General features: G+C 46.3%; 1 protein-coding gene across 8 annotated transcripts in view; it reads right to left on the bottom strand.

Annotated features, from left to right (window-relative positions):
- LOC131186724 (serine/threonine-protein kinase MARK2) overlaps positions 1–19,722 on the bottom strand; it is a 121,087-nt gene that overhangs the window by 83,290 nt on the left and 18,075 nt on the right. The window contains exon 1 of one of the 8 annotated variants that reach the window (XM_058160594.1): positions 6,996–7,195. The exons of the other annotated variants lie outside the window; for them this stretch is intronic. Coding sequence (XP_058016577.1) covers positions 6,996–7,031 — 36 coding nt within the window. The 5' untranslated portion in view covers positions 7,032–7,195. Of the gene's footprint in view, positions 1–6,995; positions 7,196–19,722 lie in introns of those variants that run through there. 8 annotated transcript variants of the gene reach the window in all.

Here is a 19,722-nt window from a genome sequence, read left to right on the forward strand (position 1 = left end):
TGACAAGCAAAGTCAAATGAGAAGTTGGATTCACTTAACAACCGTGTTACTCATTGAACAACTGCACTTAACAAACATAACGTGAAAAATGGCAAAACTCTCTCCTAACAAATGTCTTGCTTAGCAACATAAATTCTGGACTTGATAGTGGTCGTAATTCGAGAATTATATATGCCTAGAAACTCACGGGGGGGGAAAAAAATCAGAATTCAGTCCACACCGGAATTAAAGCTATTGAGAATGCCGCCGCTGCCCCAACTCTTCACCGTAAATGCTTTTGTTGGCTTAGCCACGTTGTGCAACCGAGACCCAGCATTTTCTGCAGTGCTGTGTTAGATGCGATTATATATTGTTAGAAGCTCGATTATGTTATGAACCTGAGAACGTCAGCGAGCAAATGTTCTCCAGCGACACCTTCTGCAACAGGCACAGAGCCATCTGTCCAGAGGGTTAAAGTTAATCACATTTCAATCGCAATCTTGGGTTTTGTGCCAGTACCTCTTGAGTTGGCCAACGGGTTTGCTTTATCTCAAGCCCTTCACGTCCAGATAAGGGCCACTTACGAGCCAGAATATAGGGGAAAACTTGTTTACAAGGCAGGAGGACTGAGGGAAAGAGAAAAAAAGCGGTATATACCGCCCCGCAAGACAACTAGATTTCGGGAAAATGTCCAATTTTGCTTGCCCCCTTCGCAATCATCCCCATGACCCCTAAAAGCTCGTCAAAGCAGTGCAAGCTTTCAAATCTAGGCCGAAGCTGAACGAGAATAACTGCAACAGCATAATAATAATAATAATAATAATAAGCTGCTGAAAAATAAAACATATCCATAATTTAGTCAGCAGAAAGGAAGATGAGTCTGGGAAGAGAGAAAAGGAAGAAGATTTGCCGTTAGTCCGTTTGTAATCCCGATATCTTAAGGAGGGGGGAGGGAAAGGGGGGGATTTTGAAGTATAAAACCTGTCCTGCTTTCAGCCGTAAAGGAAATGCCTTGAAGTGTGTTGCCAGAGATTTATGAAGCCTTGGAAATTAATCCTGGTATGGTAGAAATCTTCTATGTTTCCTGGTGCAATCATTTTTTCCCCCCCAGGTGACCAAGCAATTGTGTTTCTGGAAGGGTTTTTTTTTTCCCTCTTAACCTATCGCTTCAGTTCTGTTTATGGCAAACTTAGCAACCGTAAAATGTCTGGACTTCAACTCCCAGAATTCCCCCAGCCAGCAAGTCTGGATTTCAACTCCCAGAATTCCCTCAGCCAGCCTGCGGGCTGGGGGAATTCTGGGAGTTGGAAGTCCTGTTGTCTTAAAACCTGACAAGGTTGTGAAAAACCCTGATTTTACAGCATCTCCAAACTTCTAAACTCCAGAAATTTAAAAACATCGCAGTCCAAGGAATCTCTGCTCTTCCAAGATTAGATTTGGGGGTGAGGAAGGTCAAATTCATGTTCAGTTTAATTTGCCTGCAAAGGCTCCGAAGATATATATCTTCAGGAAGGGTACACATGTCCCAGAGTCACGTATGAAAGGAAATCACATGTGAGAAGTTGCAACCACGCTGAGAACGGGAATAAGATTGGGGTCGTCATCTCAAAAAGAGTTTTCAAGACTTTCTAACATCCCATGTCAGACGATGAGAAGAGTTGGTCCTGCAGGTTGAACGTTTTGAAGCAAAATGCAAGCCTGTGGCCACCCGGTCTGGTTTGAGTTGAGAATCCACAGCCATTATCATCTGATGATGTTACCTAGTTTGGTAATGAAATCTCTGCGAGAAAACTGCTAAGCTCAGGGAGCACCGAGGACAGAATAACAAGAGTTGGAAAGGGACCTTGGAGGTCTTCTAGTCCAACCCTCTGCTCAATCAGGAGACAACCCTCCCCCCCCCGGCATACCATTTCAGACAAACTGCTGGCACCGATAAAAATGACGTACGACCGTTTTTCACACTTAGGACTGTTGCCGCATCCCCCAAAGTCATCTGATCAAAATTCCGACAATTGGCAACTGGTTCATATTTATGACGGTTGCAGAGTCCCCGGGACCTGGGGGGGGGGGAAAGTGTCACGCGATCCTCTTTTTTACAATGGGGAAGCCAGCTTCACTTCACAAACCGTGTGACTCACTGAACAACCGCGGAGATTCACTTAACGACGGTGGCAAGAAAGGCTTTGATAAAACGGGGCAAAATTCCCTTGACAAATGTCTTGCTTAGCAGCAGCAATTCTGGGCTTAACGGTGGTCGTAAATCAAGGACTGTTTGTAATGGGAAACATCCGCTCCCCTCCGGTCATTCTGCCCTGGAAATCAGTTTTCTTTTTCAAACTACCTTAGGACAGGGGGTCTCCAACCTTGGTCCCTGTAAGACTTGTGGACTTCAACTCCCAGAGTTCCTCAGCCAGCTTTGCTGGCTGAGGGGCTCTGGGAGTTGAAGTCCACAAGTCTTAAAGGGACCAAGGTTGGAGACCCCCTGCCTTAGGACATCCGTCCAGAATTTCTTTTCCTGTAATTTATTACCTTTATGTGCGTGCTTTTCAATTCTCAAGTCAACAAGAACAGGCCACGGGGCCTTCTTCTATCAATTTCTCTCCCCTCCCCACCCACCCCTCCCCGGAAGACAGCTCAGCAACCCTGCCAAAAAAATCACCACCACAGTCCACAAAAGGGCAAAAACGGCAGCTGCCAGCCTTAGAAGCAAAACTGCAAAGGAAGGAAGGAGAGGACGAACAACTGCCTTAAAAACAAAAGTCCACGCAGGAGGAACCTTCCCTCGCCATGGCCGGAGAGAGAGATATCGGACGCTCCGCTCGGGATGAACTGCCTTAGAAAAAGGGGAATTTTATAATGCTGGGGAGGGAAAAGTCCTGCGGAATCTCATTGTCTCTCTTCGGAGTCCCTGGGGGTTTCTTAACTGCCTGTAACAGTGACGGCGAATCTTTTGGGCACCAAGTGCCCAAACCAGAATGCATGTGTACGGACCTGCATGTGTGTGTGTACGCGCGCTGGAGCACCGGAAACCCGAAGACCAGCTGGCTGGTGCACGCATGCCTGTTTTGTGGCCCTTTTTTGGCAGTTTTCAGGACCCAAAAATGGCCTGCAAATGGCCCAAAAACAGCCCGGAAAACAGCCCCAAAACAGCCAAACACGGCCCAAAAAATAGCCTGATAACAAACCAAAAAATGGCCTGCAAACCGGCCCCAAAAATGGTCTGCAAATGACCCCAAAACAACCTGCAAATGGGCCAAAAAAACAGCCCAGAAAATGGCCCAAAAAACAGCCAAAAATGGCCCCCCAAAAAGCCTGAAAATGGTCCAAAAACAGCCTGGAAAACAGCCCCAAAACAGCCAAACACAGCCTGAAAAATGGCCTGATAACGGCCCAAAAATGGCCTGCAAATGGCCCACAAACAGCCTGCAAATGGCCCCAACACAGCCCAGAAAATGGCCCAAACACAGCCAAAAATGGCCCCCCAAAAAGCCTGAAAATGGCCCAAAAACAGCCTGAAAATGGCCCGGAAAATGGTCTGCTTTTTGGGCATTTTTCGGCACCCAGAAGACCAGAAGGCAACGGTGCATGTGCCCTCCGAGAGGGTGCTGCGTGCCACTTCTGGCATGCGTGCCATAGGTTCGCCATCACGGGCCTATAACTGATTCGATGATGTAAAACGAAGCCCCCCAAATAGATCCGCAAGGCCATCTGAGCACACAACACACGGAAATGGGATACTATGGACATTTGCTTTATTCCCATTTATCTTCTTGATGTAACCAAGCTGGAAGGTAATTTTTCCTCCGAGGCGCCGGGTGGCCCCGACGCAATAAAAAAAAAAACAGCATCCAGAAAACAACGGGATGTATAAAAACTTAACTGAGGGTCCCCGAGTGGTGTTTCGTCTCAGACCCGTCGCAATACAGAATCTGGGGGTCTCCTAAACATGGGATCACGGGCACCATGATGCCTGGGGGGAGGGGCAGAGAGGATGTCCTTCAGTCTCACGCGCTTCTGGCGTTCTGACAATGTCTTCCAGCGATCGTGATGATTTGCGCGCACCGCGGACAAGCTGGCCGCGTCTACTTTCACGTCAAGGCTTCTCGTGAGATAGGAGGGAGAACGTCAGTCTCGGAAGCAACCTTGGTGTACATAGTCCTCAACTTACGGCCACAATTGAGCCCGTGGGAATTTACGGTTGGGGTGGATAAAAATTGTTGTGTTGGTTTTTGTTGTTGTTGTTTCAGTTTCAGTTAACTTTACTGATTAACCTACAGACCAGTGATGGCTAAGCTTTTTGCCGTCACATGCCAAAAGCGGGGGGAATGCAGGTGTGTGTGTGTCGCGAGTGTGTGTGCCCCCACTCATAATTCAATGTGGAGAGGGGGGGGCTGCGCTCCCCCTGCTTTTGGCACGTAATGGCACGGTAGGCCCATTTTTCACCCTCCCCCAGGCCCCAGAGACTTTCTTGGAGCCTGGGGAGGGCGAAAACGGCATTCCCCACCCCCGCGGAGACCCTCTGGAGCAGGGATCTCCAACCTTGGCAACTTTAAGACTTGTGGACTTCAACTCCCAGAGTTCCTCAGCCAGTTTTGCTGTCTGAGGAACACTGGGAGTTGAAGTCCACAAGTCTTAAAGTTGCCGAGGTTGGAGACCTCCTGCATTAAAGTGACTGGGATGGTCGGTGAGTCAGCAGCGGGTCAGAGGAGCCGCTGAGTGACAGAGATGATAGTGGCTCTTTAAAAATTATGATTTAAATCGAGTTGATTTAAATCAAGCCTCTTTACTAGTGATTTAAATCGTGATTTAAATCGACTTGATTTAAATCCAACCCACCCTGTTTATGATGCCAAGCGAGAAATGCGTTCAGTGAGTTTTGCCCCATTTTACAACTTTTCTTGCCACTTTTTTTTTTGTTAAGTGAACCACCGCAGTTGTCAAACTAACAACAGGGTTGCGAAGGCGAATCTGATTTCCCCGTTGACTTTGCTTGTCAAAAGGGGCACACGGTGACCGTCGTAAATACGAGTCAAGTCGCCGAGCCTCCGAATTTGGATCACGAGACCTGTGGGGGATGCTTCAACGGTCGTGTGTGGAAAAAACGGTCACCGGTCACTTTTTTTTTTCCCAGTGCTGCTGCTGTTGTAACTTTCAACGGTCACTAAACAGACTGTGGTTAAGTCGCATGCGGAATTAAGGCGAACTGCTTAAAGCGTTCAAAACAGAATGTGGGGTTTTTTTTTTATTTGCCTTCCATCATGCGGAGGAGGAGAAGGAGGGTACAAGCAACAACACACTTGGACATTATTCAAGGACACCAAAATAAACCGAAGGCACCTCTGTTTTTCTGGCTGGCCCGAGTAGGCATGCCATCTGTAAAAATAGCTGAGGTATAAAAGGAGCTGTTAAAAGCAGGACTGGCCAGGCACATATAAGACAACTGCCCTTCCTTCCTTTTTTTCCTTCCTTCCTTCTCTTCCCTTCCCCTTCCTTCCTCTTTATTTCTTCCTTCCCCTTTCCTTCCTTCCTTCTCCTCTTCCCTTCCTTTCCTTTTTTCCTTCCTTCCTTCCCTTCCTTTTTTCTTTTCTTCTTCCCTCCTTCCCCTTCCTTCCTTTTTTCCTTCCTTCCTTCCTTCCTTCTTTTTTTCCTTCTTTCCCTTCCCTTCCTTGCTACAGGGAGAATCTCCAGAGTTCATTCAAACTTTTCCCAGGTTGCATCCACAGACTCTGGGAAGAATAAAAAACAAGGAACTTCTCAATCCAGACTCTTTAATTCGTGTTTAATTCAAGTAATCCTGAGAGCTGCAAGGCTCGTGCGATATTCCTGGTTAACGGTGCCTCACTTCGACATGACTGTCTTAGCCTTCGTGCAGATCGTCCTCGGCTTACAGCCGTCTGCTTAGCGACCGTTCAAAGTTTACAACGGTACTGGAAAAAGGGACTTAGAGCCAGTCTTTGCACTTATGACCCTGGCAGCATCCTCACAATTGTCGGGGGGGGGGGGGGGGAGGCACGGTGGTGGTGGTAAAAGGTCGTAAAATTGGACACAACTCACTTAACAACCATCTTGCTTTAAACGCGGAAATTCTGGCCACAGCTGAGGTTGTAAGTTGAGGACTATCTCCGGGGTACAGCTAGGTCCGAGACGTGTCGTGTGTCCCCCCCCCGTCCCCCTTCCCGTGAAAAGTGTCCGCGCAGTCCTAACAGCTGGTTTTGCTTTCCTAGCGCAGGCTACAACTTCAGACCGCACAACAGACCATCTTTTGGTAAGTTTAGGGCCGAAGGTGAAAATGGCAGCTCTGGGGAGAGAAGAGGAGAGGGTGTGGAGGGGAGGGAAGGAGAGAAGAGGAAGGGATGGGGAGGAAAAGACAGGAAAGGGGAGGAGGGAAGAGGAGAGGGTGGAAGAGAAGGGAGAGGTGGGGAGGGAGGTGGGGTGGGGAGGAGAGGGTGGGGAGGAAAGGGGAAGATGAGAGGGTGGGGAGGGGAGAAGAGGGGGTGAAGGGGGAGGGGAGGGGGAAGAAAAGAGGGGAGGAGAGGGTGGAAGAGAAGGGGAAGAGGAGAGGAGAGGAGGAGAGAAAGCTATTTCCTGGATTGGTAACTACAAACTTCAAATGCTACTCTGGGTGTTTCGACTCCTCCCAGTGTGATGGATTGCAACCCCAGCCCCTATTCCTTCCCGTCAAGAATATACCGGCTGGGGGAATGCTGGGAATTGTCATCCAACGCCGACCCTGTTTACAACAGCTCCAAGAGACAAAAAGCCATCCTCCAGAAGAGAAGGACCAGACCGATGACTGGAGAAACGAACAACGTCTGCGGGCGGGGCAGGGGTGGTGGTAGAAGGAAGAAGCAGCAACAGCAGCAGCAAGAACAACCGTGACCTAGCTTGCCCCCCATCCTCTCTCCACCAACAGGAAGAAGGAAAAAAAAGTCACCGACCGACCGTGGCCTCTGGGAGCCCTGCGCGGAGGACGAAAGCCCCCCTCCCAAGATTCTTCCCCCCTCCCCAGGACTCACCAACCCATTAAGTCGTCTCCATATTGCCGCTGTCATGGGGGGAGCCGTACGCGGAGGTGGGCTTGCTGCCGCGGCTTCTAAGCAGGCTGCTGCTGTTTCCTTGCGAAGGAAGCAAAAGGTTACTTCCCTGTATACGATTCTAGCACCGCCTCTTCCTGCCAGCCTTTCCCCCCCCCCCCCCAGAGAGAGAGGGGGGGGAGGAGGGGGGAGAAGGTGTCCCGCTGCTGTTTTGGCAGCCACACAGGATCCACTCGGATGCTACAAGGGAGGGGATAGGAGGAGGGCGCTTTCTGCCCCCCTCCCCGTCCTGTCTCTTCTCCCCCACCCCACCCCCAGCTTGTTTCGGCAGACGAACAAGGAACAAGGAGGGCTGGCCCAGTTCCAGAAACTTAACATACCTTGTGGGCAAATAATGCAGTGAGACACAGACGCAGCTGGGAAAGGAGCAGCAGCCAGGAGCCAAGGAGAAGCTGGCATCTCTGCAGCGCCGGGCGAGCGGGGTGGCGGGGGAGACGCAGAGAGGAGGAGACGGGCGACTTTTAAAGATTATTTATTCTTTCTAAAAAGAGGAGAATGGTTTCGGAGAGGAAGAGGAAGAAGAGGAAGAGGAAGAAGAAGGAGGAGAAGAAGAAGGAGAAGAAGGAGAAGAAGAAGGAGAAGAAGAAGAAGAAGAAGAAGGGAAGGAGGAGGAGGAGGAAGAAGAGGAAGAAGAAGCAGAAGAGGAAGAAGAGGGGGAGGAGGAGGAAGAAGAAGAAGAGAAAGAGGAAGGAGGAGATACTAACTTGGGACCGTTTTTCACACTTACGACCGTTGCAGCATCCCCGTGGTCACGTGATCCAACATTCAGGTGCTTGTCAAACTGGTTCATATTTACGACGGCCGCAGAGTCCTGGGGTCAGGCGATCTCTTTCTTGCGGTCAAAAAAAGTCAATGGGGGAAGCCAGATCCACTTAACAACCGTGTCACTACCTTAATGAATGCAAGGATCCCACTTAACAACCATGGCGGAGAAAGTCGTAAAATGGGGCAAAGCTCCCTTAGCCAATGTCCCCCCCCTTAGCAACGTAACATAAATTTTGGGCTCAACTGTGGTGGTAACTCAAGGACTCCCAGTACTCTAAACAAAGGGTCTCCAACCTTGGCTACTTTCAGACTTGTGGACTTCAACTCCCAGAATCCCCCAGCCAGCAAAGACCCCTGCTCTAAACCGAATTAAGTGAAATGGATACTCTAACCGACCAAGAGACACACCGATTACAACCCCTGCAGGAGGCAAACTCCCCTCCCGGCATCAACACGACATGAAACTTTGGACGGTGGTTAAACAAATTGTCATATGTCGAGGACTACCTGTACAAGAAGCCCGTTTCTTACACACACACACACACACACACACACACACACACACACACAAACACACACGCAATTTAAGAAGGGCTAGAAAGTGGTGGTGGGAATTTATTCCCCCACCCATCCCTGTTCAGGTGCCAGGTGATGACTTTGGGGTCAACGCAATAGCAGCAACGGTCATCCTAAAACAGGGGAGGCATCGATGCTCAAGAAAACGTCATTCCCACAATTTAGATCGATCGATCGATCGATCGATCTATCTATCTATCTATCTATCTATCTATCTATCTATCTATCTATCTATCTATCTATCTATCTATCTATCTATCTATCTATCTATCTATCTATCTATCTATCTATCATCTCTCTCACCTCTATCTATCTATCTATCTATCTATCTATCATCTCTCTCACCTCTATCTATCTATCTATCTATCTATCTATCTATCTATCTATCTATCTATCTATCTATCTATCTATCATCCATCCATCCCTCTCCCTCTCTCCCTCCTCTATATCATCTATCTACCTATCTATCTATCTATCTATCTATCTATCTATCTATCTATCTATCTATCTATATATCATCCATCTCTCTATCCATACGCACACGCACACACACATATATATACACATCATTGCGTTTACTCCATAATTAACAGTTTAATTAATTACTTATGCACTTGACCGAATTTCAAGCAGCTCGATTCCCCTTTGAGATCAGCCAAACAATCAAAGACTCCCAATTCCCCAAACGGCCGCTTTTTGTATAAATACCCGCTCAACTCACTCTGAACCCAAAACTCTTTCAACCGTGAGCTCTGGTTTTGTTGTTGTTGTTGTTGCTTAATTAGTTCCACTACAATGTCCCACTGTCCGGGCGCACAATGGAGTCGTCCCAAGCCGCTTCACTTGACGTGGGTTCTGCTTGCTGTGTACTGGAGAGCTCGCAGTGGGGGGGGGGAGGGGAGGGGAGGCGAATATAAGCTGTCGAGCCACAAAAACAGAAGAAAGAGAAAAAGGAGGAGACCCTGTACTGGGAGGAAAGGGGGCATCATGTTTACGGGGGGCGGGGGGGGGCATCATGAGGAGGTAACAGAATAATAGAGTTGGAAGGGACCTTGGAGGTCCTCTAGTCCAACCCCCTGGCTCAAACAGGAGACCCTATACTCATTTTCAGACAAATGGTTGTCCAATATTTTCTTGAAAACATCCAGTGATGGAGAAAGGAGAGAAGGAAGGAAGGAAGGAAGGAAGGAAGGGAGGGAGGGAGAATAGCAGAATAACAGGGTTAGAAAGGACCTTGGAGGTCTTCTAGTCCAACCCCTTGCTCAGGCAGGAGACCCTCTACCATTTCAGACAAGTGGCTGTCCAGTTTCTTCTTAAAAGCCTCCAGCGACGGAGCCCCCGCCACTTCTGGGGGCGAGAAGTTCCACTGGTTAATTGTCCTAACTCTTGGGGTTATATAGGAACTGCTTACCATTCAATCATTTCAAATACAGGTACTCCCCAACTTACAACAGTTTTTATTTAGCGACTGTTCAGAGTTACAGCAGCACCTACAACATAAGGAACTTATGACCGTTTTTCACACTAACGACCATTGCAGCATCCCACACAGTCAAGTGATCAAAATTCAGACGCTTGGCAACTGGCTCGTATTTACGACGGTTTCAGCACCCCAGGGGCCCCCGGTCCTCTTTTTTGCGACCTTCTGACAAGCAAAGTCAATGGGGAAGCCCGATTCGCTTAACAACAGGGTGACTAAGTTAACAAGGGCAATGAATCGCTTAAGAACTGGAGGGCAAGAAAGGTCATGAAATTCTGACAAGGTGAGCCAAATTCACTGAAGAAGAAGAATAATCTTGGGCTCAAGTGTGGTCATAAGTCGAGGACTAGCTGTATAGGGCCCTATCTTCAGTGGTGGGACTCAGCCGGTTCGCACCTATTCGGGAGAACCGGTTGTTAACTTTCTAAGCAGTTCGGAGAACCAGTTATTGGAAGAAATCTCTTGTTTTTTCCCACTTTACAGGGCTAATCCTGTACGGAAGGCAGGAAGGAAACATTCTGGTGGTGTTTCTAGCCTAATCTTTATCGCCCTGTTTACAGAAACTGCCTCTTGGGTTAACCCTTGTTACAGCTAAGGCGAACATGAGTGACGTTGAGTTGGCCACACCCACATGGTCACATGACCACCAAGCTACACCTACCCAGCTGGTCATTATTTTATTTTTTTTTTATTTTTTTATTTGCATTTATATCCCGCCCTTCTCCGAAGACTCAGGGCGGTTTACACTATGTTAGCAATAGTCTTCATCCTATTTGTATATTTATATACAAAGTCAACTTATTGCCCCCAACAATCTGGATCCTCATTTTACCTACCTTATAAAGGATGGAAGGCTGAGTCAACCTTGGGCCTGGTGGGACTAGAACCTGCAGTAATTTCAAGCAGCTGCTGTTAATAACAGACTGTCTTAGCAGTCCGAGCCACCAGAGGTCCTGGTGGGATTAGGGCAGAGAACCGGTTGTTAAATTATTTGAATCCCACCACTGCCTATCTTCAGTGCTGCCTTCCTAGCTCCTTCGAAGAGACTCCTGCATCTGGACTGCCCACAAACCGAGCAAAGATAACGGTAGAAAATCCATTATTCCTCCGTTCTGTTTATTTAACGCATTTATAGCTCCCCTTTCCAGAATTATTGAGGGAGGCCAGAGAACTAATCCTAGGCAAATACTTTGTAATGACAATTTGCAGTCCCTTTTCCAGGAAGTCTACTTCCGCTCTGCAAAACCTTCCTGATCAGAAAAATCCTTTCCCAACTCTAAAGCATCTGACCAACCTTTCACCTGGAGATTGCGCTGAGAACCACTGATTCCCAGTTCGTTCCTCGGAGGCACGCCGCGAGGGATCCGACTGCAGGCGGTCCTCGACTTACAAGCCATTCGCTTAGTGACCGTCCGAAGTTGCATCAGCACTGGAAAAAATTGGAAGGTCACCCCCGAATCCAAACTTTCCGTTCCTAAGCGAGAGCTCTGCTAAGTGGATGTTGCCCTCCTGTTTTACAACTTTTCTTGCCACCGTTGTTAAGCGAATCTCACCGCGGTTGTGAAGCTAGAGAACCCGGTTGTTAAGCAAATCTGGCTTCTCCATTGATTATGCTGGTCAGAAGGTCGCAAAAGGGGATCGTGTGATCTCAGGACACTGCTACCCGTCGTAAACCGGTTGCCAAGCATCCGAATTTTGATCAAGTCACCACGGGGATGCTGCAATGGCTGTTAAGTGTGAAAAGATAAGATAGCCTTAATTTTTTTATTGTGAGCACACTGGCCCGCATTAAAAACGAAATTCTGCCTGCTCTCAAGCCAAAATATATACCCATACCCATACATAACAAACATGTACACCTGCTATATTCAAGAAAAAAGCACTTTTGGGACAACCATGACTGAGAATGGTCTTGAAAAAAAAGCACTTTTGAGAAAACCTAAGAGTTTACAAGGCTGATGTTATATGTACCAGTATATGTGTGTGTGAGTGTGTGCGTGCGCATCTCTTCTTCTTTGTGGTTTAATGACCCCATAATTCGTTGCGGGGTGGAGTCAGAGCAGCTGAATGGAGCGGAGTGTTTACTGGCCGGTTGCCCTTCTTGTTGCCAATATGGAATTTTTATTTCAGCAGATAATATTCTCATTGTGCCCAGAGAGAGAAATATCTGCCTCTACCTAGGATCAAACTCACAGCCTCCTGATTGTGAGGTGAGAGCTCCACCTCTAGGCCACCGCACCACTCATGTATGTTTGTGTGTGTGTGTGTATGTATATATATGTGTGTGTGTATATGTATGTATGTATGTATGTATGTATGTGTGTGTGTGTGTGTGTGTATATATATATATATGTGTGTATATATGTGTGTGTGTGTGTATATATATATATATATATATATATATATATATATATATATATATATATATATATATATATATAGTCTTTAGTTATTGGGTTTTCTCCGCGTAAAATTGGAAGTGTCTTGGCGGCGTTTGAAGTCTCATTCATCATCTTCAGGCTTCAGCTTCGTGCTTCTGGGAGCAAGCCTGGGAGCAAGCCACGAAGCTGAAGCCTGAAGATGACGAATGAGACTTCGTCGAAACGTCGCCAAGACACTTCCAATTTTACGCGGGAGAAAACCCGAACAACCAAAGACCTACATACAAACACCCGCGAAAACCTCAGAAAACAAATATATATAAAAGAATGAGAGACCAAATCTGGATGTTCTGCTTCGGATACCACGAAGCCCCCTCCAAAAAGTTAATGAGGAAAAGAGGTTGCGAAGAGGTTGTGTAGCGTCCCAGACAATCCTGCGGACCCTGCTCAAAAAACAACGCTTGTATGCAGTCGTAAATCACCTTTTTCAGGGCCGTTGTAACTTCGAACGGCCACTAAAGGACCCACTGTAAGTCGAGGACTATCTGTACAATGAACGGGGGAGCCCAGAAGCGGTTTAATTTATTGAATAAAGGTGATATTAAGCGAATCAAGTCATCGTCAACGAAGCCGGGGCCTGACAGAAACCAGGGCCTGACTCAGCGTCCCAGGTGCGTTTACATCCCAGGTGATAAAAATGCTGCCTGCGTGGGGGTTGTTTTTTTTTTTTACAGCAATATATTAGGTGGGTCAAAAGCTGACTCAGTAAAGAACACTTGAGCAGATGGGGAGGGGGGGAGAGAGAAATAGCTCAAGGGGAGGGGGCTTCAGTCATTAGAATCTGCTATTGAAAGTATTTCAGCCAGCAGGACACCCCCACCCATCCACCCACCCACCCAAAAAAAGGCGGAAGGGGGGGAGACAAGAAAGCATGCCCAGACTGCTTTGAGGTCCCTTCCTACTTTTGGAACACAAAAATGTGCCTTATTTGTGTTTGTCAGGTGCAGTCCCTGATAAAAAAACAATGTAAAAAGCTACTGTAGCGAAGACGCATATCTCGTGACTGTTCGAAGTTACGACGATGCTGAAAAAAGTGACTTACAACCAGCGGTGGGTTTCACATTATGTTACAACTGTTTCGCCCCGCGCACATGCTTGCTTCATGCAGATGTGCGCCTGGTTCGCATGCGTGCCTGCCTTCCACGCACGTGCCCAGACTTCCGTGCATGTGCTTTGCTCACACACGTGCCTTCCGCGCCGGCGCCCAGCCTCAAAAACGTGCCTAAATAGGATGGCATAGAGACAGGGATTTCCGCTACCGGTTCGGGCGAACCGGTCTGAACCGGCTGAATTCCACCTCTGCTTACAACCATCCTCATGTTTAACACAGTCACAGCAAAGGGGCAAAAAATTTTGATGCTTCACAACCGGCATGAATTTATGGACAGCTGCAGCATCTCCAGGGTCCTCTCCCTTTGTGACCCTTCCTCACAGGCTCGCGACAAGAAGTCACCATGGGAAGCCGGATTCGCTTAACGACTGCAATGATTCAGGTTTAAAACAGGAGGCAAAAAACGGTCGTAAAATCGGGCGCGGCTCACTTAAAGACCCCACCTTGGTTAGCCATGGAAATTCTGATGCCGATTGGGGTCGTAAGTCGAGGACAGGTGGATTTTACCATCACAATTGAAGCTCCAAATTTTTGGTTGCTAAGCGAGTTAAGTGGGTTTTGCCCCATTTTGCCACCTTGTTTGCTACGCTTGTTAAGTGAATCTCTGCACAAGTTAGTGACACGAGTGTGATGTCAATCTGGCTTCCCCACTGAGGGGAAGGTCGCAAAAGGGGGATCACATAACACACACACACACATGGACACTGCGACCTGTCATAAATAGGAACCAATGGCCAAGCATCCAAATTTGGATCACGTGAGCTCAGGGAATGCGACAACGGTTGTTAAGTGTTAAAAGCATGGCAATGCAGCAACGGTCGTTAAGTGTGAAAAATGCTTGCAAGTCCCTTTTTTCCAGTGGCGTTTTAACTGTGAACAGTCCCTAAACGAGCCTTTGTAAGCACCTGAGTTGTTTTTTTACCTGTCTTCAGGCTACTGGGAGAGTGAGCTTTGAGGAAAAATGGATAAAATGACATCCCGGCAAAAGAGAGCACAAGAGGTTTCTTTAATCTATTTATTTGCGAAGCTGGGACTGGATCCAGCCTCAAATCAATTAGCATTCTGGCTGCATAAGGGAGCAATCAGAGTAATTAAGGTAAAGACTTTCTCTCTAAAAAAAAACCCCTCTTTTTTTCCCCTCCCTCTGGGGGATTCATGCTGTACTGGGGAGTTAAAAGGCAGAGCCGTGTAAAAGAAGACTTAGCAGAAAAGTTTAAAAAAAAGCAAAAAACAGCTCAGCCACATGTTGTGTTTTTGCAGGTCATCTGGTAGAGCGAACGGATCCACAAATAGCCGAGATATGCACAACCAAAATCTACTTAAAAACGCCCTGAAAATGCCTCTTATGATTTAATCGTTTAAATATAGGGGGAAATATGGGCCGTCCTCGACTTACAACAGTTCATTTAGCGACCGTTCAAAGTTACAATCGTCATCATCTTCTTTGAATGACCCCAGAATCCCTTGCTGGGTGGAGTTTGGGCAACTGAATGGAGCTGAATGTTTACTGGCCGGATGCCCTTCCTGTCACCGATGCGGAGTTTTGTTTTCCCCAGCAGATATAGTCTCAATGGCAGTGAAAAAAGTGACTTTATGACTATCTTCCACCCTTACATCTGTAAGCATCCCCCACGGTCAAGGGATCAAAATTCAGTGTTTTTGGAAATGGACTCATATTTATGACGGTTGCAGTGTGTGGGTCAGGGGATCCCCTCTGACAACCTTCTGACGAGCGAAGTCAATGGGGGAAGCCAGATTCACTTAACAACCGGGTTACTAGCCTATCAACTGCAGAGATTCACTTAACGACAGTGGCAAGAAAGGTAGCAAAACGGGGCAAAATTCACCTAACAAACGCCCCTGCAAAGTTTCACAGAGCAGAGCTTTCATTCTTACTGCTTTGTGCGATTGTGTGAATCCTGAAGTTCTAGTAAAATTATCTTCCTTCTCTGAACAGGCACCATGAGGCTAAAATCTGTCAAACTTTTGCGTTTCGGTTCCATTTCCACCATTGTTCCAGGGCTCCCCGAGAGCTTTGAACAGGAGATCCACAAACTTAATGAATCAATTAATTAAAGAGCTTTAAAAGGCCTGGCAAATTATCTTCTAAGTGTTATCCTAAGCCTGCTTTTAAAAGCAGTTTTGCAACAAGGCAGGAAGCAGAATGTCGAAAGAGGAAGTGGCTTTGCCTTTCTCTTATTTCTCGGGTGTCAACGCGATATATTCAATTTCTTCACACCTCTAGGATCTTTTGAACTTGGAAACCACTTCTTATGAGAAGCTGGCTGTACAGGCCCTGGGAAGAAAAAAAGGTTTTTATTCTTTTATGAAGAAATATTAAAACTGCCGCTGATGAAATCAAATCCCTAGTTTAAAAAATAAATTAAAAAAAAAAGCTCACAGCTTAAACACAAAAGAGAATCAGACTGTAAAATTAAGCCTTCAACATCAGAAATTATTATTTATGAAAAGGCAGATGCCACTCAACTCACTGCCAGGAGGCTCAGAACTGGGCTGTTTGTTAAAAAGTAGGCTATGGAGGGTAGGGCTGTCCAAATGGGTGATATATAAATTTAATAAATAAAAAAAGTAACTAAGGCATCATAGCCTGCAGACATATGCACATGGACTTGGGAAAAAAGAAGCAACAGTGGCAGTGGATGATGGAAAATGTGATGGCACCAAGAACGGGCAGTGCCCCCGCTTCCCTAACACATCTGTGGTCAAAAGTCAACACTAAAAAAGAGTAACAGAGTTGGAAGGGACCTTAGAGGTCTTCTAGTCCAACTTCCTGCTCAAGGGGGAAACCCTACACCATTTCAGTCAAATGGTTTGTCCAGCCTCTTCTTAAAAACCAACTTCTGGAGGCCAGCTGTTCCACTGATTCATTGTTTTTAACGTCTCGGGAAACTTCTCCTTACTTCTAGGTTGGTTCTGTCCTTGAGAGCGAATGGGCTACTCACTGGAAAAGGAACATTTTATCACTTTAAAAAAAAAAAAAAGAAAATACCGGTAGTCCTTGACTTACGGCCACAATGGAGCCCAACATTTCTGTTGCTAAGCAAGACAACTGTTAAGCGAGTTTTGCGCCCTTTTATAACCTTTCCTGCCACAGTCGTTAAGTGAATCACTACAACTGTTAAGTTAGTAACACGGTTATAAAGTAAATCTGGGTTCCCCCTTTTGACTTTGCATGTCAGGAGGTCGCAAAAGGGCACCACGTGACCCCGGGACACTGCCACTGTCATAAAGATGAGTCAGTCACCAAACATCTGAATTTTGATCTCGTGATCACGGTCGTAAGTGTGAAAAGCGGTCTTAAATAACTTTTTCCGGTGCTGTTGTAACTTCCGATGGTCACTAAACCAATGGCTGTAAGTTGAGAACTGCCTGTAATAACCAGGCCTCACATTTCAATGAGAGGGATCTCGGAGTCCTATTGGACAACCATTTAGATATGAGCCAGCCATGTGCAGCAGCTGCCCAAAAAAGCCAACACAGTTCTAGGCCGTATCAACAGAGGGAGAGAACAGAGGGTTAAGACCACTTCATAATGCCTTGGAATATGAATATGAATATAGAATTTTATTGGCCAAGTGTGATTGGACACACAAGGAATTTGTCTTGGTGCATATGCTCTCAGTGTACATAAAAGAAAAGATACGTTCTTTTGGGAAGGCCACACATGGAATATTGCATTCAGTTTTGGTTGCCACGATGTAAAAAAGATGTGGAGACTCTAGAAAGAGTGCAGAGAAGAGCAACCAAGATGATGAGGGGACTGGAGGCTAAAACATATGAAGAACGGCTGCAGGAACTGGGTATGTCTAGTTTAATGAAAAGAAGGACTAGGGGAGACATGATAGCAGTCTTCCAATCTCTCAAGGGCTGCCCCAAAGAAGAGGGAGTCAAGCTATTCTCCAAAACACCTGAAGGCAGGACATGAAGCAACGGATGGACACTAATCAAGGAGAGAAGCAATCTAGAACTAAGGAGAAATTTCCTGACTGTGAGAACAATTAATCAGTGGAACAACTTCCCTCCAGAAGTTGTGAATGCTCCAACACTGGAAGTTTTTAAGAAGATGTTGGATAACCATTTGTCTGAAGTGGTGGAGGGTTTCCTGCCTAAGCAGGGGGTTGGACTAGAAGACCTCCAAAGTCCCTTCCAACTCTGTTATTTCTATTCCTATTCTATTCTGTTCTGTTCTATTCTATTCCTCTATTTCTATTCTACTTCCCTATTCTTATTCCATTCCATTCTAATTTCTCTATTCTATTCTATTCTATTCTATTCTATTCTATTCTATTCTATTCTATTCTATTCTATTCTATTCTATTCTATTCTATTCTATTCTATTCTATTCTACTCTACTCTACTCTACTCTACTCTACTCTACTCTACTCTACCCCTACCCTACCCTACCCTATGCAGGAAGATTCACAACTGGGCAATGAAACGGGACCACAGTATCTCATATCTACAAGTTCCTAAGCTTGCCTTTGCGCGTCGCTTCAGGGAATCTTGCAGTCAACAAACACTGCCCAGTTTACGGCTTGAATTTTGCCATTCTGGTATCTATCGATGGAAAGGATAATCTACTTTTTACAAATCTGCTTTTTATTAAAACAACAACAACAATCTAATGGTTTCTTAGAAGCGAACATGCTTTTTTTAAAAAAAAAAAAAAGCGGAAGATGCTTTAGTGCCCTAGGGGCTGTGTCCAACACAATGAAACATCGCTCTGTTACTCTGAGAAATATATTAAATCTTTACACTGTCAGCTTTATTTAAGGCTCTTGGCCCCTTTTTAATGCTTTTTCATGTACACCCCTGTTCTTTCAGGAAAGGATAATGGCAATGCTAACCTTTTATTGACAAAGAGCACTTCCCAGAGAAAAAGTACGCAGATTTATGTCGAAGGAGAATTATTAGTATAGAGAAAACAGCCTCTCATTTATCTGACAGCCTCTAGTTAGTTGGACTAAGAACACGGCTCGATTAGGAGCCAATTGACAAGCATAATTCAGCCCAATGTTTCTGTTAATAAGCGAGGCGTTTGTTAAGTGAGCTTTGCCCCATTTTACGACCTTTCTCGTCACACTTAAGTGAATCGCTGCAGGTGGTAAGTGAGAAAACACAGTTGTTAAAAGCATCAGGCTTTCCTGTTGGATTTTCCTGATCCATAGGTCGCAAAAAAGGGATCACATGACCCTGGGACACTGCAACCGTCGTAAGTATAAACCGGTTGCCAAGCGTCTGAATTTTAATCACACAATGGGGGGGGGGGCTGCTAAGGAGAGGTGCGGTGGCCTAGAGGTGGAGCTCTGGCCTCACAATCAGGAGGCTGCGAGTTCGATCCTAGCTAGAGGCGGGTATTTCTGCACACTGAGAATAAATCTGCTGAACAAAACTCTGCATTGGCAACAGGAAGGGCATCTGGCCAGTAAAACACTCTGCTAGCTCCATTCAATTGCCCAGACTCCACCCCCGCAAGGGATTATGGGGTCATTAAAAGAAGATGAGGATGGTGATGATGATCATGGGGCTGCTACAAAGGTCCTAAGTGTGAAAAATGGTCATTAAGTTGCTTTTTTTTAGTAACTTTGGTCATTAAATGACCTATAGTAAGTCAACGATTACATGTATTCAGGATTGGCTGGGGGACAGGGAGTCCCACACACCTCTAGGGGAAGTGTGAAAAGCATTAAAATGAACACAAAATTCCCCATTTCAGCCTCAGAAATAGCTATTCCTTCCCTGGGAACATTCCCACACGGAAATGGACTATTTTGTCCATAACGGAAACGGAAATGGGAGCAGCTATTCTCTGGCCCTAGGTGGGCAGGAATGCTTTCGATACGCTAGAATGGCATCGAGAAAATCGTAAATGAGATTCGGAGCAATCCGAGCGAGATGCTTTGCGAAGTCTTACCCTCGTCAAAATGTTTTTATTTGTTTGATTTCTATAGCCGCCCATCTCAAATAGTGACTCTGGGGGGTGGGGGGTGTACATCATAAACATAAAAATGAAAGAGAATTTATTTGTAGCTCGGGGTTGAATTGTGGGGTTTCTCCTCCTCCTCCCATTCTCTTTCTCCTCCACTCCGCAAACTCCAGTCGTTTCTAGCACTGATGAGGTTACCTAGTTGGGTCATAAAACGTCGGCAAGAAAACCACCCAGTTCAGAAAGCACCAAGGGCCCCCCACAAACACAACAATGCTTTTTGCACACCTGTAATCTAGAAAGCGCTGAGAGAAGAAAAAAGTAGGGAT

Source organism: Ahaetulla prasina, chromosome 17 (assembly GCF_028640845.1).
Source record: "Ahaetulla prasina isolate Xishuangbanna chromosome 17, ASM2864084v1, whole genome shotgun sequence".
Classification (NCBI taxonomy): domain Eukaryota; kingdom Metazoa; phylum Chordata; class Lepidosauria; order Squamata; family Colubridae; genus Ahaetulla; species Ahaetulla prasina.